Raw genomic sequence first — 23,190 nt, 5'->3', positions numbered from 1 at the left:
ACAGGTGTTCAGAAAAGTGCTGGTCTTTTAAGTTGTCCTTTTGCATTTTCCTCCTGATTTCTCATTTCTTACTTGTCCTGACAGAGAGTTTTTCATTATAGCCACTTTGGTGGCTCTGTCGGGGTATCCACTGTGGTTTTAATTTGCATTTCCCTGATGAGGACTGATGCAGTTGAGAAGCTTTTTATATATCAACTGGCCGTTTGGATATCTCTTGTGAAGTATCTGATCTAGTCTTTTGTCTGTTGCTATTGGCTTATCTGCCTTAGTGTACATTTCTGCAGTTAATTTCCATGTGTATTTGTGAACAGCAGTAGAAGCACAGAGATTCTTCTGGAACTACAGTGTCTAATTTGCTAATTCCTAGGTGTACTCATGTCGCTCTTTTGGTTAATTAAGTAAAGTAAAAATTTTTAAATTCAGTTCTTCAGTTGCACTCCCCACATTTCAAGCACTATGCTTAAAAACAGATGTGCTTTAAAAGTAGCTACCATAGTGGGCACACAGACTGAAAATTTGCATCATCAGAGACTTCTGTTGTTCAGCACTGTTCTAGGACTTGTTTTTGTAATGATTAAATTGAGGAGAGCTGCATCTCCAGCTGTACAGTCTCCTCCTCTTCCTCTGTGTGCCAACCCTCCTGGAGAGAAACAAATACAGAGGTGAAGGAATTCTGTTGTAGGTTATTTGCTCACTGTTTCTTAGAACAATTTTAGATTCTCAGCAAAACTGAGCAAAAGGTACAGAGATTTCAAATACACTCCTTACCCAACACGTGCATAGCCTCCCTCATTATCAGCATCCCCCAGTGGTACATTTGTTACAATTGATGAACCAAGTTGACCCATCAATTATCACTCAAAGTCCATAGTTTAGAGTTCACTCTTGGTGTTGTCCATTGTATGAGTTTGGAGAAATGTGCATACAATGACATGTATCCACCATTAGAATATCATACAGAGTGGTTTCACTGACCTACAGATCCTCTGTGTTCTGCCTGTTCATCATTCTCCTCCACCCGAACCCTGGAAAACAGTGATATTTAATGTCTCCATATTTTTGCCTTTTCCAGAACGTTGTATGATTAGAATCATACAATATGTAGCCTTTTCAGACTGCTGCTTTCACTTAGTAGTATGCTTTTAAGGTTCCTGCATGTCTTTTCATGGCCTGCTAGCTCATTTCTTTTTTGTATAATCCAAAAATACTCCCTTGTGTGGATGTGCCACAGTTTATTTATCTGTTCACCTATTGAAGCACATGTTGGTTTCTTCAAGTTTTAAGAATTTGGATAAATCTTCTGTAATTCATGTGCAGGTTTTTGTATGGACAGAAGTTTTTGACTCCTTAGGGTAAATAGCAAGCAGCAGGATTGCTGGGTCTTACGGTAAGAGTGTGTTTGATTTTGCAAGACACCGCCAGCTCTTCCAAAGGGGCTGTACCCTCTTGCATTCCCACTAGCAATTAATGAGAGTTCCTGTTGCCCCAGATCCTCACCAGCATTTGGTATTGTCATTGTTCTGGATTTTGACCATTCTGATAGGTGCATACTGGTATCTCTGTGTTTTAATTTGCATTTTTCTGATGACATACGCTGTGGAGCATCTTTTTTGCATGCTTATTTGCCATATGTGTATCTTCTTAGTGAGGAGTCTGTTAAGGTCTTTGGCCCATGTTTTAATCAGATTGTTTATTGCTGAGTTTTAAGAGTTCTTTTTGCATTTGGATAGTAGTCCTTTATCAGATGTGTCTTCTGCAAATACTTTTTTCCAAGTCTGAATCTTGTATTTTAATTCTCTCGACATTGTTTTTTCACAGAGCAGAAGTTTTTAATTTTAATGAAGTTTAGCTTATCAGTTATTTCTTTCATGGACTGTGCCTTTTGTGTCGTTCCTAAAAAGTCATCACCAAACCCTAAGTTATCTAGGTTTTCTCCTATATTATCTGTAGGATTTTTTATAGTTTTGTATTTTACATTTAGGTCTGGGATCCATTTTGAATTCATAGGCCATTTGCATACTTTACTACAGAGAAAATGCTAACAAATTGTTTTCTCTCCAAAAGCTTTCAGTGTAGTCACTGCAACTGTTAACCCCTCACCCCAACCCCTTTAGTTATCTAGTAGGTTTGCAGTATTTTAGTTAAATTTGAGGTATTGGTCTATGTATTAATGCCATTCCATGGTTCCAGGAGTAGCTACCCAGATCACAAGGAAGGGGAGGACCCTGATGAGACTGAGGACTTGCCCTCAGAAAGGGCCTTGGAATATGAAGACGACACCATGGAGCTGATTCTCCCTTCTGGTAAGTGCAGTTGTCCAGAATACATAGCTGCATGCCGCTGAGATTATCAGAGCAGCGTGTTCCCATCACTTCCCTTCCACACCGAGGGGAGAGACCCTACAGCTTCAAGTGTGTGTTTGTGTTCCCCTGGACGAGGTGAACTCTGAAGGTTGCCTCGTAGCTCTGTCTTGGCTGTTTTGTTTAAATTGCATCAATGTTTTCCTCACTTTTGTTGTGATTCGTAATGCTTTAATCAGTCATTGCCTTTCTTTTCAATACATAGACCTTTTGTATTCTGTTTATTATCTGGTTTTTTGGCCCCCATCCAGGTTTTTCTTGTTAAACTTGACTTTGCTCTTATTCCTTGAACTGATTCCTGTTTCCATGGTGGCTCAGACTTGCATATGTTAGTCTGGCATGGGTGGACCTGATTGACAGTGCCCAGGTTTCCTGTCCGTATTCAGGGTGTAGGGAGAGGCTTGGAGTTTGAATTCTGCCTTCTCCTTTGGGGAACAGGATTCATAATGGCAGGATTTTGTCCCAGATATGAATAGAAGAAGGAAAGCCATGAATATGAGAAGTATGCAGTATTGCTTACAGTGTTATGCTTAGCTAATAGGAATGGGGGCAGCTACAGAAGACGCATCTAAAAAGGACAGGGAATGGGATGATAAGATAATAAGATCCTAATAATACCTCGTATTTACTGAGCAGTTAGCACATTCAGGCAGATATATTATTTTAGCTTTACATCAAGCCTTTGAGTTAGATGCTGTTATTCTTACTTGACATATGAGCCAGCTGAAGCTTAGACAGGTTGAGTAATTTACCCAGGATCATGGACCTCGTCAGTGAAGCCCTTTCCCCACTTGTCTCCGCTGCCTGGGAGATTTGCAGTGATGGTGGGAGCAGGAACAGCCACATTGCCAATGGAGACGTCTGCCATGAAGAAGCCACCCTGAGGTGCTGCTCTCCACCTGGAATAGCACGGCTTAGGTATAGAGAGCCCTGCTTAACCCAGAGTAATAACCTTCTAAGGCTAAGGGCAGCTTTAGACAATGACAGTGAAAGGAAAGTGCAGGCAGAACCTGTCTTGAGGATATAGTTCTTCTACAGTGGTAGGGAAGCTGTAATGCAGCAGAATATCATGGCCTATACAATACGCAGCAGCAAAACAGGCCTAAATGTATCACAAGAGGACCTAGTCCCGTCTTCCCTTGGTGAAAATACTGATGCAGAATGTCAGAAATAAGTTTAATAACTTCTTTTCTAAGACTGTTTATTTAGCCCCTAGTTTCATTAGCTTCCTCTTCCTTAACTGAGACTGAGATCACAGACCTTGAGAAAGTGAATGAAATGGTCCCTGCCAGCGGCGCATGGCGTGTAGTAGGATCACTAGGAACGTGGGCTTCATTTTGCAGCAACGCTGCTCACCAGTGAGCATATCCTATTTTAGAAGTAGAGAAATTTTCATCTGGACTTAAGACGTCTGTAGCTTAAAGACTCCTTAGCTATGTAGACAACACATTTGCCCAGAGCGATGGAGTTTCCTCAGGTTCGCCAAAGCCAAACCTGGGTGTCTTCTCAGGATCCGCTCTTCCTCTCCCACATCCAGATGGTGACTAATTGCAATTCCTAAATGGCTTTTGAATATTTTTTCTTTTTTTTTCTCCTCATCTGTGTCACCATGAAAGCTTCCTGTCTGGCCGTCTCCAGCCTGGTTTCCACTTGACCACCAGTCTATTTTCTTTTCCCTCTGGAATTTCCAGGGGGAGCCCTTGCCTTCAGGGTCACTTTGTCGCCCAGGTGTCCGGCGCTCTTCCTTTCCCGCCCGCACGCAGTCTCCCTCCCCTGGGCCTTTGCCTGGGCGCTGCCTCTGTCCCCCCCTCCTCGTCCTCGCCCTGCAGGGCTCACGTTGGGCCCCCTGCCCAGCTGTCGTGATGCGGCTCTAGCTCCTCTGTGCCTGTGGGCTGGCTTGCCTTCTGCCCCGTTTCTGTGAGGACAAAACTGGCGTCTTCCATCTCTGCACAGGGCCTCAGACACACAGGAGCCGCGTAAATGTCTGTTGACTGAGTGACTGGCAGGTTGGAGGTGACTTTTATTTATTTATTTGCTGTACGCGGGCCTCTCACTGCTGTGGCCTCTCCCGCTGCAGAGCACAGGCTCCGGACGCGCAGGCTCAGCGGCCATGGCTCACGGGCCCAGCCGCACCGCGGCATGTGGGATCTTCCCGGACTGGAGCACGAACCCGTGTCCCCTGCATCGGCAGAGGGACTCTCAACCACTGTGCCACCAGGGAAGCCCTCTTGGGTTTTTAAAGCATGAATTTCCTTGCTCACAGCTACGTGTCCACGTACCAAGTGATGCTGTTTTAAAGTACTGGATGATGACCTCAGGGCAGCTCTTAAGGGAGACTGGGAAGTAGTGAGTAAGCGGCTTGGTCTTGGAGTACTGGGCGATATTGTACTGTTAGACTCTAGAGAGGCCAGACCAGCTGCCAGGTGCTGCCTTACCTCAGCTTTCGTCTCTAGCTGTGCACTTTTTTCTGAGTGTGTGCATTTTCCTGGGGAAACGCTGTTACATCATAAAGTCACCTGTGTGGGCACACGGAGTTTTAAAGTTTTTTACTTATTCATTTGTTTTTTAATTAATTAACTTATTTTTTGGCCACCCTGCGCGGCTTGTGGGATCTTAGTTCCCCGACCAGGGATCGAACCCGCACCCTGAGCAGTGAAAGCACGGTCCTAACCACTGGACCGTGAGGGAATTCCTCCGCACAGATTTTTTTGACTGTGCACTTTTTCTGGGGAAAGGCTGTAGTTTCTGAAAAGCATCTGTGACCTGGATGAGATTAAGAGCCAAGAATGGAAAAATCTAAATGTACAGCATTCGCTGCCTTCCTGGGTCTTCTTCACAGATGACCGGCTGCTGAGACCTGATGATAGAATTTGTTTAAATAGCAACAGAACATAGCACTCTTAGTGAATCAGAAGGTCCCAATATTTGGAAATTTATTCCAGCTATACAGTCACATACACTTTTACCATCTCATTTTAAAAACCAGTCGTGCTCTAGTCAGTCTTGGTTATAATGAGACATGACAGTTTTGTGTCCATTGGTTTACCTCCGTGTCTCAGTGCTGACTTGGGGATTTTGTAATGAACCAAGAAAATAGGAAATCTCTGAATAAACACTGTATACATGTGTAGTGATATTACAACAGTATATTCAGTCACCTGATTATGTCTTTGAACAAATTTACCATTCAGAAACTTCCTTGATTATGCTCAGTTATATGACTGGGTCAGCGTGGATGTTAGCATGAAGCTGACTTGGGAAGGATTCTAATGTGGAGAGCCTAGTGATACTTAATCAGCTACACTTAGCGGAGTCTGCTTTAAACTGGTTTTGAAAGCAGCGGGTAGTTGTGATTCCTTAAATCTAGTTGCTTCAGGTCAAGTAGATGATCCCAGAGGCAGTGGCATACAGTATCCGGTAGAGGGCGCTCTGAGCATTTATTTTGAAGACTGTGGTCTGGCTCAGTTCCTTCCCTCTTTGCTCTTCAGTTCCTGTGGAGCAAGTTGGTGTGAAAACACATCCAGTTAGTTGCTGACTAGCCAGATGAATCTGTTGCTGGATCCACGAAAGGCACGTGATCAATCTTCTTAGGAAACTTACAGTTAGAGATATTTTCTTTTTCATTGTCTAATGTCACCCAGTGTTAGGCTATTTGTTAAGTAGGAGTGGAAATTTTTAAAATACATTTATTTATTTGTTTGTTTATTTCTTTCTTTTTGGCTGCACTGGGTCTTTGTTGCTGCGCCGGCTTTCTCTAGTTGCGGCGAGCGGGGGCTACTCTTCGTTGCGGTGCGCGTGCTTCTCACTGCGGTGGCTTCTCTTGTTGAGGAGCATGGGCTCTAGGTGCACGGGCTTCAGTAGTTGTGGTGCGTGGGCTCAGTAGTTGTGGCGCACAGACTTAGTTGCTCCGCGGCACGTGGGATCTTCCCTGACCACGGCTCGAACCCGTGTCCCCTACATTGGCAGGCGGATTCTTAACCACTGTGCCACCAGGGAAGCCCTCAGTCTTTTTTTTTAATTGAAGTACAGTTGATTTACAGTTTTGTGTTAGTTTCTGGTGTACAGCAAGTGATTCTGTTTTATATATATATATATATATATATATATATATTCTTTTTTGTATTCTTTTCCATTATGGTTTATTACAGTATACTGAATATAGTTCCCTGTGCTATACAGTAGGACCTTGTTATTTACCTATTTTATATACAGTAGTTTGTATATGCTAGTCCCAAACTCCTAATTTCTCCCTTCCCCACCTCCTTCCTTTCCCCTTTGAGAACCCTAAGTTTGTTCTCTATGTCCGTGAGTCTGTTTCTGTTTTGTAAAGAAGTTCGCTTGTATCATGTTTTAGGTTAGGAGTGACAGTCTTGTAAGCAGTTCTTACTGTGGAGAAAGATAGATGGACAGGTTGTGGCTTCATCATAACTCAGACATTACCCATCTGTTATTTATGGACAGGCACACCGTGTTCTATAACGAATTTTCCTTGATGAGGGCCTTCCAGTTGAGCTGTTCTCAGCACATTGTACTTGGTGCTTAATGTTAGGTTCTCACTGTCATTGCCACAGGACAGGAGTAACTTTAAACACTGAATGTTTAGAGTTCTCCTGTCAGGTGTCGGAAACCTTGGCGTTGATTAATGAAACCTTTTCAAGCATGTTTTAGAAGCCAACCTTCAATAATAACGTATTTCTAAATGCTGCTTGCGAATGTAAATAAATCGATTTATTAAGTACTAATGACCAGCAGCATTATCATTTAATGATTTTGAGGAAATCATCATTGCAAACTCAGAGCAAACTGCCTACATTATAAATAGAAAGTCACAATCAGCAGTGCTGGGCTTTCCTGCCAGAGCCTCCATTTAAGAGTGAGTCCTTCTCCGTCCGCTGTACCTCACTTATTTCTTGTGGTTTAGGAGCTTTGTTAACTCTTCTGCTGCCAGAACAGTCAGGTCCTGGGAAGCATCTTTTCATCCATATTAGTATCCAAAGGCCACATCATCTTTGAATTGAAAGTTTCTCTTTGTCATCTCTTGCGTCTGATCACCAATCAGTCAACTGGAAGTAACCACTTTTCCATATCTGCGCAGAGACTCTGCAAACTGTTTCCCAGGTAGCTTGCCAGGTATAGGGACTTGAAACGAAATAACCTGACAGAGTTTTTTCTTGCAAGTTAAAAATCGAGGTCCTAAAAGCGAATATAGCCATCTACAATAGTTAACAGTATTCTGTTCATGGTCTTTCTGCACAAAATATTCTGAAAGAAATGATTTTATATATATAAGTGTAAAGCTTCCATAGCAGCCGTACACATGGTTCTACCTGGCTGTATTTCCTTAACTCATTTTCAGTGGAAACAGCTGTTCCGTGCCTTGTGTGTATGCTGTTGTTAAACTTCTATGCGTTGATGTCTGTCTGGGAATGTATTTGATTGCTTATGTTCTACTTAATATTCTTGTGAAAGTATAGCCTGGGTTTAGTAAGCTCTCAGGTGATCTCAATGCCAGTGGCCCAGGAGAACTTTTCAAGAGCCAGGGCGCTCTGATGGAGCCTGGAGTGTGTCATCACTGAAGCCCGCCCCCTTCACTTTCACCTGCTGTGAAGCTGAGATCCAGGGGTCAGCACACTTGTCCTATAAAAGAGCAGATAGTCCAAAGCGTTCATTTCTGAAAGCGTGATTGACTGGCATGGTTGTATCAGATCCTTCTCAGTAAGTAAAACCTGGAGAGAGAATTCATCTTAGTCATCTTTTAAAATTACGGTTCGGGCTTCCCTGGTGGTGCAGTGGTTGAGAGTCCGCCTGCCGATGCAGGGGACACGGGTTCGTGCCCCGGTCTGGAAAGATCCCGCATGCCGCGGAGCGGCTGGGCCCGTGAGCCCTGGCCGCTGAGCCTGCGCATCTGGAGCCTGTGCTCCGCAACAGGAGAGGCCACAACAGTGAGAGGCCCGCGTACCGGGAAAAAATAATAATAAATAAATAAATAATAAAAAATAAATAAAATAAAATTCTGGTTCACCAGGCGACTTCCGTCATTTAGAAAGCAGTAGGGCAGGGTTTCTCAGCCTCAGCACTGTGGACGTTTGGGCCAGATAATTCTTTGTTTTGGGGACTGTGCCGTGCATTGTACGATGTTTAGCCGCATCCCTGGTTTCCACCCACTAGGTGTCAGGAGCCTCCCTCTAGCTGTGACAACCAAAAATGTCTCCAGTCATTGCCACGTGTCTTCTGGGGATAAAATTGCCGGTTTGAGAACCACTGCAATAGACAATTTAAGCAAAGGAAAAGTGGATTGGTGTCTCTTCTAGACTCAGACTGTGGCTTGCAGACCTAAACATCAGGGCCATTATCTGTGCTTAATCTTTTTTCTATTAAAAAAAAAGTTAAAGCTCCTTACCTCCTCAGATCCTATTATCTGTATTAGTTGGGGGCAGCTATGTGAATTTCTAGGGAAGCATATTGTCAGTACAGATGCTGAATTTTTCACCTGGCAGTGACTTGCCATTATCTCTGTTTTTCAGTGTCTCTACTCTTTGGTTTTCCTTCTTTCATTGTTTAACATGCAGCTTCATCTTTCTTCAGCAGATTAAAGCACTGTTTCTTCTGGCACATCCATTTTCCAGCTAGATAAAAGTGAAAATTCTGGTTCAGAAAGCCTTTACTTTTATAGCTCTGCCTTGAAAAACTGTCCAACTCAGTGCTTCAATATTGTTCTTTTGAAAAACAGGTGCCAGAGTGGGTCATCGCTCCTTGATGAGATACTACAAACAGCGGTTTGGCTTGTCAAGAGCTGTGGCAGTTGCTAAGAATCAGAAGGCTGTGGGCCGGGTCCTCCAGCAGTACAGAGCCCTGGGCTGGGCTGGCAGCACAGGTACGTCCACGTGGACCACAAGGTCCGGCCCAGGAACTTGCATCGCACAAGGGGCCTCGGGTGAACTGGTTTTTTTCTCTTTGTCCTTGTGGGTCCTCTCTAGGGGAAACTTACCTTCTTGGCTCTGGGGGCTTCTGTGACCACTTTAGACATTTATGGCAATAAGCCCAAAGCTCCATGACTTAAAAGCTTTGTATTCCCTAGCACAGTAACTATTTTAAAACTCATATAGACCATTACCTTTTTCAGGAGGTATAGTTACAAAAATAATTGTTCAGCAATTAGCAAAGGTTGAAATTCTCCTGGAGGTCATACAGAGGAATTAAATATCCTTGTGGCGATAGTTTGAGCTGTGAAGTCAAACATGACTTATCTGATATACTTGTAGGTTCTTATACAATGAGTATGAGTAATTTAATTGATTGAAAGCTCTGTTTCCTCACTTATAAAGTGGAGATGATATTAATAGGACCTACTTGTAGAGTTGGGCAGGTTGACTGTCATAATGCATGTATGACATAGTACATGCACATAATAAAGGCCAGCTGTCGGTTCTTCCTTTTGTAATTTTTCCATAGAAAACTTAGTAAGACTCAGAGCTAGAGCAAGCCACTGAAATTGTTAAGCTTTGAAACATCATCAGTGTGAAATTATTTAAATCTATTCTGATGTGTCTGCTGAGTGAAGCTCATTATGCTTGGATCTTCAAGGAGAAAGTCCACTGAAAACAGTATAGAGAGAAGGGAGAGAGCTGCCTTCTGATGGCCTGGAAAGCTTTGGCACTGGAATCCATTGTAAATGGCTCTGTGTTTATATACACGTAGGTTCCTTCATTACGGCTCCCTGTGAGCTGAGTTAGTTTTTTATAATTAATTAATTAATTAATTAATTAATTTTTGGCTGCTTTGGGTCTTTGTTGCTGTGCGTGGGCTTTCTCTAGTTGCGTCGAGCGGGGGCTACTCTTCTTTGTGGTGTGTGGGCTTCTCATTGCGGTGGCTTCTCTTGTTGTGGAGCAGAGGCTCTAGAGTGCAGGCTCAGTAGTTGTGGTGCACGGGCTCAGTTGCTCCACGGCATGTGGGATCTTCCTGGACCAGGGATCGAACCTGTGTCCCCTGTATTGGCAGGCGGATTTTTTTTTTTTTTGCGGTACACGGGCCTCTCACTGTTGTGGCCTCTCCCGTTGTGGAGCACAGGCTCTGGACACGCAGGCTCAGCGGCCATGGCTCGTGGGCCCAGCTGCTCCGCGGCATGTGGGATCTTCCTGGACCGGGGCACGAACCCGTGTCCCCTGCATCGGCAGGCAGACTTCCAACCACTGCGCCACCAGGGAAGCCCGGCAGGCGGATTCTTAACCACTGCGCCACCAGGGAAGTCCCTCTGACTTGGTTTATAGTCTGCCTTTCTCTGTCCCTTTTGGTCAATGGGGCTTTACCTTTTGGGCTTATAGACCTTTTCAGATGATGAAAACTAAAGAGGCTCATCCCAGAAGAATGTATATAGAGAGAAGTTCTGGTATGCAATAAACCCCGCAAGGCCCATTGGATAGAGACCCCAGATAATAACTCTTGTTTAAATATAAGAACCCACTTACCCGAAACTAGCTTTGATTCTCTGCCAAGTTGGGTCTTCTCTGATCACAGGTCACAGACCTTTGCCTCATTTCTTATCCCCTTTCCAACCCCAGGAGCAGCTCTCGTGCGCCAGCGGGACATGCAGTATGTCCAAAGGATGAAGTCCAAATGGATGCTGAAGATGGGGATGAAGAACAACGCCACCAAGCAGATGCACTTCAGGCCCCAAGTGCTGTTCTGAGTTGGCCAGGGATGGTGTCATCATCCGTCTCCCGCACAAGCGTCCTTCTTGCCTGGGGACCCGTGGAAGCTGGATCAGGTAGCAGACCCTTATGCTGCTACTTCTTCCTGTACTTTCTCTGTCCTGACCTGATAATAAAAGTCAGAATCGTATTGGCTCTCCAGTGTAATTTTTGGACAGGGTTGAAATGTCGTGTTTTTACAAAGTGAGTGCTGTGTCAGCTGGACGCAGGCCCTGCCCTTCTGAGAGTTGCTTTGTTGTCTCGGCTTGAAACTGATTTAGGGCTGTCAGAACAGTGTGGGGAATTCAAGAGCGGCTTGTCTGCTCCAAACCTGGTTTAATTTTCAGAAGAAAACCTTACCATATCATGGCGCTGGGACCTATGTAAGGGGGCTTTGAAGCTTCTGGAGGAGCAGAGTTGAATGTCCCTCCCTGGAGTGTATTATGGCTCCCAAGGTGGTGACAGTTTGGGCACTTTCATTAAATCCAGGGAAAGTAAAAGGGCATGTCAGTGGCTTGCTGTCAAGGGTCTTCATTTGTAAATGTGATCCCAGAAAGAATGAGTGTGCTTCACCCTGAGACTGTTTCCAGTGCTGCCTTTAGAGTAGGAAGAAAATAAATGTAAACTGTGTAAATTTCATTTGAGAAACAAGAACGACCTCAGGATTCAATCTCTGCAGAGATGCTCCTAAGTTTAGGTGGTTTAGGGGGAAGGCCATGATATATTGGAAATGAAAGTAAACATGAAGTTCAGATCCATTGACCTACCTTTCTGACTTTGGAGAAGTGACTTGGTCTTTGAAATCTGTAAAATGAGGTGCTTATTGCCTCACAGGTTGTGCGGTTGATTAAATCAGCAACGGAGCCGTCCCTCGCTCAGTCCGCAGCACAAAGTAAGTGCTTCAAGTTCTCCCTGGTGGGGCAGGTGCCCCTCTGAGGAGGGGCATGTCTGGGCAGCGCAGTGGTCTTTCTGAGGAGTGGATTCAGGGATGCCTGGAGATCGTGTTTGCCCTTACCATGCACTCAGCAGCCCTCGCTAGCTGGAGACACATCTTTTTCCTTAAATTTTGGGTGCAGAATGGAATGAATTATATTTCATTAGTACGCGGGTTCACTATCTAACAGTGGAGGGCTCCCTAGTTTAACTTTACTCCTTCATCCTGTCTAACATTCTCGTCACACAAGTACCCACCTTCTTGTGTTTGACATCTTTGAATCTATATCCTGAGAAAATGATATAGTGCTTGGCATGGGGTGTGTTTTTAATCTATACTTAACTGAACGTACGGGACATTGTGCTATATTTCTTGTCAGTTTTGTTTTTCTTTCAGTATATTTTCACTCGACTTGGTAAGCCTAATTCATCTTCTGACTGCTGGGAGGTGTCCATACTGTGTTCTCTACACAGAACTTCCCTCCCGCTGCAGCTGACCCCTCCTCCTCTCTAACCCTACAGTCCCACACCAGCACCGCACTGTTTGAGTGCCTCGTTTATATTGGTGCCCTTTTAATTTTGAGGCCTTTTTTTTTTTTTGCGGTACGTGGGCCTCTCACTGCTGTGGTCTCTCCCGTTGCGGAGCACAGGCTCCGGACGCGCAGGCTCAGTGGCCATGGCTCACGGGCCCAGCCGCTCCGTGGCATGTGGGATCTTCCCGGACCGGGGCACGAATCCGCATCCCCTGCATCGGCAGGCGGGCTCTCAACCACTGCACCACCAGGGAAGCCTTTTTACCTGTGAGTGGCAATGAGGACAGCGTATTTGCTGACCTGAAAACATTCCACTTACGTATTATCTACTTCTTCCAGTCTTCAAGAGACTCGTTCTGAGTTAAGTTTGTGAAGCAATCCACTGTCACCTCTATCCACATCATAACTTTTAAAAATTCAGTTTATTTGCCTTTCTGGAGTAAAGCTCTACTTGGGAAAGAAGGCAAAGAAAAAAGATTTAAACAACTGATCTAGTTGAAGAAACAAAACAGCATGAGAAATGAGCTTGTTTTGCCAGGGTGGACTTCTTTGTGGTTCAGGAAAGCAGGGAGATGTCTGATACTGGATTTCCTTGTCATTCTGTCCTTTGATGTGTGTCTATTTTTCATCCTCTGGGTGCACTGCCCCCCACTCTCTGACTTCTGTAGTTGGGGTTCCTGGGGCTTCCTGGCCCGTTCCCACACAGCAATTTGCTACCAGATCTCCGCACTTTGGTCCTTTCAGGGCTGCATATTCTTGACGTGATGTCATGCCCATCACATTGGAGAAGGGGCAGAACCTGTCAAACTACCAGCTTAGAGCCTAAGGAAAAGCTCCCATCCTTAACTTCACACTTGATCATTTTTAATTTCACTACTTAAAATATATCGTTCGCATAGTGCTTTTTTCTTTCTCCAATTATTTATTCACATTAAATTTTTTTTTTTATTTTACATCTTTATTGGAGTATAATTGCTATTCACATTTTTAAAATTAAATATTTATCCAAATTAACCCCAAAGTAAATTTTTATTAAATCCAAATTTTTAGTTTAATCCTTATCAATACTTCCTAACACCTATTATCTGTAAGATAGTTAGGTGTCTAAACTGACAGTAGATACCAAAGTAATCCTATTACAGTTTCTGAATTAGGGCCAAGTTAGCACTGGCTGCTGTAGCTGGCTGAGTGACTTGTAAGGACTCTTTTCTCCTGGGAGTGATCCGAGGATGGGATGGACCTTGCAAGTTGATTCATCTGTCTTTGGTTGAGACATCAAGACTGGCATCAAAAGCGGGAGAGTATAATCTCGCTCCCTCTCTGTGTATTTTACCAAAGCCCCAGGGAGCTTTGCTGATTGGTTGCACTGCCCGTCTGCAGACTAGATGATGACTCGATGTATTCTTTCTGCTTTGTGGACTATGCATTTGTGTTTTACAGAGTACAAAGTGCTTTATTGTGCCATTTTTTGTTTCTCCACTGTGAAGTGTAGGTAACATTCGTATTTCACACATGAGAAAATAGATTTAGGGAAGTTCAGTACCCTTTGTAAGGAGACAACAAAAAGAAGCCAGAGATTTTTGATCCAGCGTTCTTAACGTCACAACATGTTCGTACAGAACGTTCAGCAGCATCTCATCCTAAGGAGCACACTCAGTGGGGCTGTAAACATCTATTCAAGGCCCTTCTATTTGCAGCAGCTGTGAAAGAATCTTGTTCTAAATTGAGAAACACATGGAATTTAATATGTCCTTTAATGTTACATACATGATACATACATAGTTAACATAAATGTTACCACATAAAATATCTTTTCTTGCCTAGAGTGTGAATGAATTTGGCCCTTAACCAATTTTGGTCATTTGTGGATTCTTAATTTTAAGTTGCTTTCCTCTGTCTGAGATTTTACAAAACTCTGTTAAGATTCCATTGGACATGATTAATTTGGAATTCACAATAATTCATCTGTAGGAGACCAGATAATTGCTGTGTTTCCAACTCTGCAAGCGGGCATTTTTGCAAGGGAATTGCTTGTAGTCCTAGAGAAATTTATAAGTGCATTGAAGAATACCCGTCATTTAATTTAGACTCATTTGCAGTTGGCACATTAATTATTAATGCCACTGAAACTGATGGAGATTAGGAAGATTTGATTAGCTTGTTAATGCTGCAAACATTTCAATGTTAGAATAATAATTTATTGATTATTTGTGGGGCTGACTGTTCTTCTGTAGATCTGTTCTTTCTTCCTGGGCACAGAGCTTCCCAGCCAGACTGTATTTCCCAGCCTCCCTGGTAGCAGGGTGTGGTTATGTGACTAAATTAGGGCCAATGGATGTGAGCAGAGGTTGGATTCAATCTAAGTACAGATCATCTGCAATTTGGAGACAAGCAGCATTTTTACACTCTGCCTCTTTTTCCTCTGCCCACCTGGAGATGAGGTGTTGCCACTTTCACCCATGTTGCCACTCTCATCTCAGAGGACAGCAGAGTGATTGGGTGAAAGGAACCAGGGTCTCTAAATGGCATCATGGAGTAGAGCTGCCCTGCTGACCCAAGCTGGCTGGGCTATTATGTGAAATAAACTGAAGCCACTGTGTTGTGGAGTTTCTGCTACAGTAGCCTCACTTATAATCTAATAGAGCAAAACCCCAGGGTAATGCTAACGTGACCTGTCATAATGCAACAGTGTTTGAGATGCAGTTGTCCATTTCTGGTTCATAGCTTTCCTCTTGGTCTTGTTCTCAAACTGAGGTGGGCTAGATCCTTCTCTTTATGCAGGATTGGGGGACGTTTAGGAAAAAAGTGCCTTACGATCGTATGGGAATTTCTCAGGTCAGTATGTTCACTATGTCTCTTTTTTTACTCTTTCAGAGACAGTAGAAACTGAAAATGAATATTTGTTATTAACCTTGTATGGCAACTTTGCAACATGCTGCTAATTCTTTGACCCTGTTCCCATGGAGAGGCAGGGTCTATCTCCCCTTCCTTTGATGCTGGCCTGGCCTTAGTTGACTTGCTCATAACAATAAAATGCAGCAGTAGTGATGCTGTGGATTCCACAGACAGTCATATAATGCAGTTCAGCTCCATCTTGCTTCCTTGGCCCCTGACCATGTAAGAAGTCTGACTCCCTCAAGGAGGTCCTGCTGTACAAAAGCCCAGGTTATAGGGAAAGGTCACTGTAGGTGCTCTGGTTGACGGTCCCAGTTGAGGTTCCAGTCAGTGGCCAACACCCACTGCCAGCATCAGAGGTCACCATCTTGCACGCCCAGCCCGGTCGAATCTTCAGATGACGGCAGCGTCCACTGACATCTGACCACAACCATGCGACAGATCCTAACCCAAAACTGCCTAAATGAGACTTCCCCAAATCCCTGGCCCACGGAGGCCGTGAGCATAATAAAACGATTGTACACCACTGGGTTTACACAAGCAGTGGTGACTAGTACACGCTGCCGTTATACCGTCACCTATTTTGCACAGTTGGCATTTCGGTTTCCACTTGCCAACTTTTGGTGCAGTTTTCCTGTCGATATGACTTCAAGGGCAAGGACTTAACATACCTTACTTATGTTACTTAATCTTTACAACCTCCTTATCGAGTAGATATGATTATTATTCCCACTGTACAGCTCAGGAATCTCAGGCATAATTGGCCAGGGTCTTGCTGCTCTACATCCCTATGCTATCATTTGTGCTGCTTGAGTCATAGAATTTCAGACTTTGGTGACACATTGAACTGACCCAGATCAATTTCCACCTCCCACCTCTTCCCTCCCATCTGGGTTACATACAAGAACCTGGATGCTCGGGGTGGTGTCATGTGACTCACCTGTGGAACACGTCAGTAATTGACAGCAAGGGAAAACAATTGTCTCCATGCTGGGCTTGATACTCAACTATACTACTCAGCAAAGTCAAACTTTTTTCAACTCCTTCAAACAACCTTTTAGTACAAACTATTTTCTGAGTAAACATGATGCATTTCTTTGGAGGAAATGAATGCGCTTATAGTTAGCATAGACCTACAAATATATTAAAAGTGTTTATACTAAAACATCAAATCTGTATTTGTTAAAGAAATCTACAATTTTGATTCTATTGAATAAGACCTCTAAATTTAAGGCATTCGTTATTATGTTACTCCATGATATTCTATTGTTAATGACCACATTTGGTATTGCATCAGCAAATACCATTTTCACCTTGGGTAATGTGTCTCAGACATGTTGTCCTGACCAAGATCATCCTTTTTCTAAATCCAGCAACTGCAAATATGGAAAACAAGACTCTGTCTATAAAAGTGATGGATTTTAGATTTCCTGAAGAGATTTGTATCATGCTTAGTACTGTTCGATGGGAATATGAAATTGACAGTAAATAGAAACTCTCATAACGTGCTTGAAGCATAACAGTCCTTCCAAGATGTCCTTCCTATTGCTAATTCAATGCATGAAATCTATTTGGATAATTTGGTAGTGTCTTCTTTTTATTCATCTTGAAGCATGTGGGAGTTTTTCATGATATAAACACAAAAATGTATAACGTAAAAATTCATAACAGTAAAAGCTAAAACAAAGAGCTTCTTATGTGCCAGACAGTGCTGTGTGCACTTTTAGATGTGTTAGACCATTGTGTTCTCAAAACAACTATGCAAGGTAGGTAATATCCCCATTTATCCAAGTGGGGAGACTGAGGCACTGACACCCCTTTACACTCGACCAAAGCAGTGAGGACTCTAAGGAGCTTTTGGGTTTGTTGGGTGTCTTTATTGATATAAAATATGTTAAGAATTAAGGCTGAAAAAATTTAAATGTGAATCCTTTTAAAAATACTAAAATCATCACATATTAACATTAATACATTTTTAAGAAAATAAGTATAATTCCTTCAAATACTGCAGTGTTAAGAGTGAATTTATTTTACCCCTTTTCAAACGTCTTTCACATCCAGCTTGAACAGACGACAATGGGATTTTCCTCTCTGCGTCTGCACCCAGTCTACTGTATGACACACATCACGTAGATGGTGCAAACTCCCTGTAACCTGATGGGAGAACAAGAGTGAAAAAGGAAAATAACATCTTAATATTATTATGAAAATAGCAACCCCCCTGAAAAGTTCTTGGTGACAGGCAGGGATCCCTGGATCACATTTTGAGGACAACTGCCCTACACTTTCCTGCCTTTCGGTGCACAGGGGAGATGTCTTTCCTTAAGAAGTAGTGTCCTCACGTAGTGTAGTAGGAGTGTAGTAGGAGTAGGACCTGTGTGGTCAGAGGCTGGGGTGCCATCCAGGTTCTGCACCTGGTGCTTCTTGACTTTCACTAAGTTACTTGTTTCTCTGTGTCTCAGATTCTTCATCTGAAATAGGGCTGGTCATGTATCCCTTCCAGGGACATTATAGCCATTCCAAAAGCTAGGTGACAAAGTACCAAACAGGTGCTGACACACAGAGAATGCCTTTATAAAGGGTAGCCTTTATTTCAGATTGGCCAGTGATGGTGAGGAAAGGAAGGAGAAGGGTCACACATTCCTATTTCTAAAGAGGTCCGACTCCACTCACGCCAAGCCTAGAAGTAGCCTCATGTCTGTTCAGGCCAGGTTTTTTTTTGTTTTTTTTGTTTTTTTTGTTTTTTGCGGTACTCTGGCCTCTCACTGTTGTGGCCTCTCCTGTTGCGGAGCGCAAGCTCCGGACGCGCAGGCTCAGCAGCCATGGCTCACGGGCCCAGCCGCTCCGTGGCATGTGGGATCTTCCCAGACCGGGGCACGAACCCGTGTCCCCTGCATCGGCAGGCGGACTCTCAACCACTGCGCCACCAGGGAAGCCCCCAGGCCAGGTTTTGATGCCACATGATTTACAAAACATCATTCAGTGTTCAGAGCTCTGGGCATTTTTGGACAGATTGTGGGCTTTACCAAATGTTACTGTGTCAGCACCAAGCTAGGGATCATGCCGGTGCAATTTCATTCAGTTCTCTCCACTCCATGACCAAGAAGCAGACATCTCAGGATCCAGAAAGATCTTTGCTACTTTTTGCCTTTCAACCAGATTTACAGGATCCCAGGTTTGCAGCAGTGGCCTCTGACTTTCTGTCCATGCCTGTTGCCTGTAATTAAAAGGCTAAATGTTTATTACATTTGGGTGGGTGAGGGAGTTAGACATGCGGAGTATGTATGTGTGCCCATGTGTGTGTTTCAAAATGAACCCAATGGCAGTCACAGATGACTTAATGAATGCAGAAAAAGTTTATATTTCATTTGTTGAAAATCCACCTTGGCCAGGAGCACAATTTCCTGAAGAATAAAGATAAGGTGAGATGATCTGTTATACATACCGATAAAACCCTTTACCTACTACACTCATAAAGATAGAAATTACACACAAGGCCATATTAAAAACATCTGTAAACAAGAGCCCAAACTGATTATTTCAGGTTCATAATCTCTAATTTACAGAATTTCAGGGAGAAATCGACCCTGAAGTTGTTTGAAGATAAAAGTTCTGGCTATGAATTAATGTTGAAAAATATGAAAGGATTACAGGTACTTGGAAGAAAACGTCCGAGGGATTCATCAGAATTTGAAACTGTACAAATACATGACAGAGCTTGGGGATCTTGAGAAACCACTTCACCATTGCTTTCTGTCGGATTTTATAATTTGCAGCTTCAAAGAAAAAATAATTTAAAATGATTTTTTAAGCCTCTACCTACATTATTATTCCGAGTTTAGAGGGAAATAAATTTCATTTATTTGGACATCGTACATGCCAACAATGTAAGCACTCTGTTCCATTGATTCTTACTTAAATACATCTATACATTTGAAAGTATATTGGATGTCTTTAAGTTTGCCACTGTCAGCATCGTGGTATTAAAATGTCCCCTCCTCAACCGTGTCAAAATGCAGCAAGTATTTGTTAAAAGGCTAACTTTTTAAACTACTGATTTTTATTTAAGTAGATATGGCTGCTGCAGTGAGTTGGGAGGACTTGATTTTTCTCCTTTAATCTCCCTTCCTTCCTTCCTTCCGTCTCCTTCCTTCCTTGCTGTCTTCCTTCCTCCCTTCTCTCTCTGTCTCTCTCTCCCTTTCTTTCTTTCTTTCTTTCTTGTTGTTATGTTACCCTTCAAAAGTGGATTTTAATGTTTGTATGGACAGTAAAACACTGAAACTTCATTGCCTTCATTATCTAGAGTTCTTTTAGGAACAACAATTACAATCACAACATTTAGCTGAACCCAGGGCTTCTCCCAAGATCCCTGGTAACGAGAATGTGACAGTAAACCTGGGCTCATGGATGCCTATCTAATTTCGTTACCATGGATACACCAACTCGACCACTCAGATCTGTGTTGTAGTGGATGCTGTGGTGTGCTGCCTAATCACCCCTCCAGGACTGAGGCACTCGTTCACCCACATGTCAGGAGAGCTGGCCTTTGATGCCTCGCTGATGAGCCCCTCTCCGGGAGCAGCCCTTAGCAGAAGGAAGCTGCCCTGCCCAAGGCCACACCCCCTCTGCATCCAGTGGCTGGTCCCCTTGCCTAGATAAGGACAACTCCAGAGCTTTCCATGGGACTGCTTAAGGCCTTTATTGCAACTGCATCATAGTTCAACTTCTCCCTATGTGGATTCCTTTTTCTCTCACTTGCTTATAGGTATAGATCCCCAAAGCACTCCCAGTAAAAAGCCCTGAATGTAAATCTCCATCTCAAAGTTTGTTTTCAGGGAAGAATAACTAAAAGCAATGGTGGCAGGAAAGGCCCAAGGAAGGAGGCTCTTACATGGGATCTGGTGCTGGGTCACCAGCTGGCTGCAGTCAATGAGGGCACCATCTCTGGGGGTGGGTGGAGTACTGTTAGCCCCCAGCACTGTAGCCCTGCAATTGTTAGCGACGAGACAGCTGGGAGGGAATGCATAGATGGGTGCAGGATCTGGGCATCTGAGACATTCAAGGGAAGTGGTGATTGTAGGGACAGTGGAATTGGATGGCTTTGCTGAGTGCTATAAAGTGACTTAGAGAAAGACAGTGGAAGGCTGGAGTGATTAATCACCAATCTAAGTTGAAGTGTGAAAGCCAAAGGGCTATGGAAGCTTATAAAGAGACTCTCCCCTCTTGCAGCCAGAGGCAGAAAAAAAAAGCCAGAATTCAACCTTGGACTTAATTGGAAGGCCAGCAGAGCTCCAGAGAAGTTTGCGTTTTCAATGCCAGCAAGTCTGCTATGCCAAGGTCAAGGCCCTAACTGGGAGTAAATGAGATGCTGAGACTTGGGATGCAGACGTCTGTGTCCATGCACCGTTAAATATCTCGAACCATCAAATGCCCTTGAACCCTCTGGGCCTACTCTTCCCTATGAGAAACTATTGCTGCCTCCTTGCTTGAAGATGAGGCAGAAGCCTCTTCTTCAGCAGCATAAGACAACATGCTCCCAACTCAGGGTCCGCCCCTAACTCCATCCCTCGACACTAGGGATGGAGTTAGGGGCACTATCTAGAATGCGGATCAGCAACTACAGCCTATGGGTCAAGTCCAGCCTGTAGTCTGCTTTTCTGGACATAAAGTTTTATTGAAACACAGCTATGCCCATTCAGTTACATATTGTCTATGGCTGCTTTCATGCCGCAGTGAGAGACTTGAATAGTTGCAACAGAGCCTAAAACATTTACCACTATTTACTGGCTCTTTATAGGGAGGGTTTGCTGACCTCTGAACTAGAGTCAAGTCATAATAAAACCCAACAGGAGAAGTGCTGGTCCTGATAAGGGAGGAAAGAGAAAATACACTAAAGAAGATGAAGGTCCTAGCCAACAAACACTAGCAGCAGGGGAAGAGTACTTATGGGATTGAATTCTGAAGGGCCTGGATTAAGGAGGATGGATAAAGGAGAGTTTCTCCACATGAAAGAACTCTCCTGATATATAGGGTTTAATACTCTCTTGGTTGGCTCTTGGAAGCTTAGGAAAACAGTGACCACGCTAAGTGCAGGAGATATGTGAGCAATGCCTTGGCAGACACTGGAGAAAGAGATCAAAATTCTCCAAGAAGCAGGCACGCTAGGGTGGATATACTCTGTACGACTGGAAAATCCACCAGTTCACTGTGTTTCATAGGGGTACCCAGAGGACACTCCATTTACCAAAGCCGTAAGGAATGAGCTGGTGAGAGGGGCATCCTCTTCCCTGAGAATCTCAATGAGACTGTCCTCTGCAGGCAGGGCTGATGCTATAGAAGATGCTGATATAGAACTGGGATCCCTGAGAACAAAGAGGACGATAAGATCCCAGATGGATAGGGGTCGAGTGGCAGAAATGAAACACTGGAAGGAAAGAGAATGCAATTATAATGAGAGTGGCAAGGGGACCCTCACTCACAGAGAGCCGTGGAGATGACCAATAGAGCCTGGTGGTGTTAAGGGCAGGTAGAGGGGTAGCTAACAAGGATAAAACTAACAAGCCCCCCACTGAAAAGTCACAGCCAATTTCCAGACCCGAGCCGGTCCTTCAACCCCTAAAATGTTGCCGAAAGGAAAGGTTGGTTTCCTGAAGCATCCTGCTATACCAAGGCCAGTGCCTATGGTAATAATTTCCCTGGTCTTTACCCAAAGGTCTGTGACCATTTCCTTGGATAACTCTGCAGTGGTTTCCCAGATATTTCAGGGACTCTTGGGCAAGACAATCTCCACTGATACTCAGAGATTTTTATGTTTCATCATGGCTCTTTACTAACCTTGGGTCTTATGAGGGGTAGGTAGTAAGATATCCAGGCCCAGCCTTGTTCACAGTGGGTTCTTTTGCCCCAGGGATCCATGGGGTGATCACTTGTTCAGTCTCTGAATGTATCAGTAAATGGATGTCCTTAGTAGTTGACAGAATCTCTTCATTATTTCTTCCGTTTATAGAGTGAGCTATTGCAGTGCAGAAGGCCACATGGAGGACCCTGAGACTTTCCCACTACGGTTGAGAGAGTAAATAAAAAACAGTATCACATTCGGGGGGAATGGCAGGAATATCTGTCACCTCAACCACTCAACACTGCAAGGGTTGTGGTCCCATCATGCCCCCATTGAATTCAACACTCTGCCCCATTTAAAACCAGGATCCTGATAATTGAGAACAGACTTAGTGTATCTATTACCACCACTAAATATCCAAACTGCCAACACAGAATCCAACACTGAGGCCCCCATACAGCATCCTCCCCTGAGGAGACTAACCAGTTACTTGTTAGCAACTTGCTTGCATGGGACCCCTTTCAATCTGCAAGTGGCAATGAAGTATCTAGACCAGAATTGACACATATTCCAAGAAACTGCTTTGCCTTCCCTGCCTAAAGGATTCAGTCAGCCCTGCCATCCGTGAGTTTATAGATTATTTGATAAACTGGCATGGGATTGTACGTCATGTAACCCTGGACCAAGAACCCCATTTTAGAGCAACCAGGTCCTACCTACACCAAACCACACCACCCAGAAGCCTGCTGCCTAACAGAGACTTTGGAAAACACAGCTAAGGTGACAGCCTGGAGATGATGCCCTTTGAGGATGGGTTGGCATTAAATCAATGCCCGTTATATAGTGCTGTGCTCCCAATAGGTGGAATTGATAGGTCCATAAAACAAGGATTGGAAGTAGGCCTGACCCACTTAAGCATCATTCTCAATGACCTGCTTGGGGAA

The 23,190-nt window shown here is 43.8% G+C and overlaps 1 protein-coding gene across 2 annotated transcripts in view; it reads left to right on the top strand.

Moving 5' to 3' along the window:
• The window catches only part of ZNF622 (zinc finger protein 622), a 28,846-nt gene that overhangs the window by 2,645 nt on the left and 3,011 nt on the right, over positions 1 to 23,190 (top strand). The window contains exons 4-7 of one of the 2 annotated variants that reach the window (XR_003436850.1): positions 2,191 to 2,303; positions 9,091 to 9,234; positions 10,919 to 11,124; positions 11,882 to 11,939. Coding sequence is in view for 1 of the 2 variants with exons in the window: in XM_027125350.1 (XP_026981151.1) it covers positions 2,191 to 2,303; positions 9,091 to 9,234; positions 10,919 to 11,046 (385 nt within the window). In the remaining variant the exon portion in view is untranslated. Of the gene's footprint in view, positions 1 to 2,190; positions 2,304 to 9,090; positions 9,235 to 10,918; positions 11,199 to 11,881; positions 11,940 to 23,190 lie in introns of those variants that run through there. The other variant, XM_027125350.1, reaches the window with a different exon arrangement.

This window comes from Aethalodelphis obliquidens, unplaced genomic scaffold, assembly GCF_003676395.1.
Source record: "Aethalodelphis obliquidens isolate GAN/ISIS:26980383/991018 unplaced genomic scaffold, ASM367639v1 scaffold29, whole genome shotgun sequence".
In the NCBI taxonomy this organism is placed as follows: Eukaryota; Metazoa; Chordata; class Mammalia; order Artiodactyla; family Delphinidae; genus Aethalodelphis; species Aethalodelphis obliquidens.
Note: the sequence above shows the minus strand (reverse complement) of the source record. Positions and strands in the feature narration are given on the sequence as shown.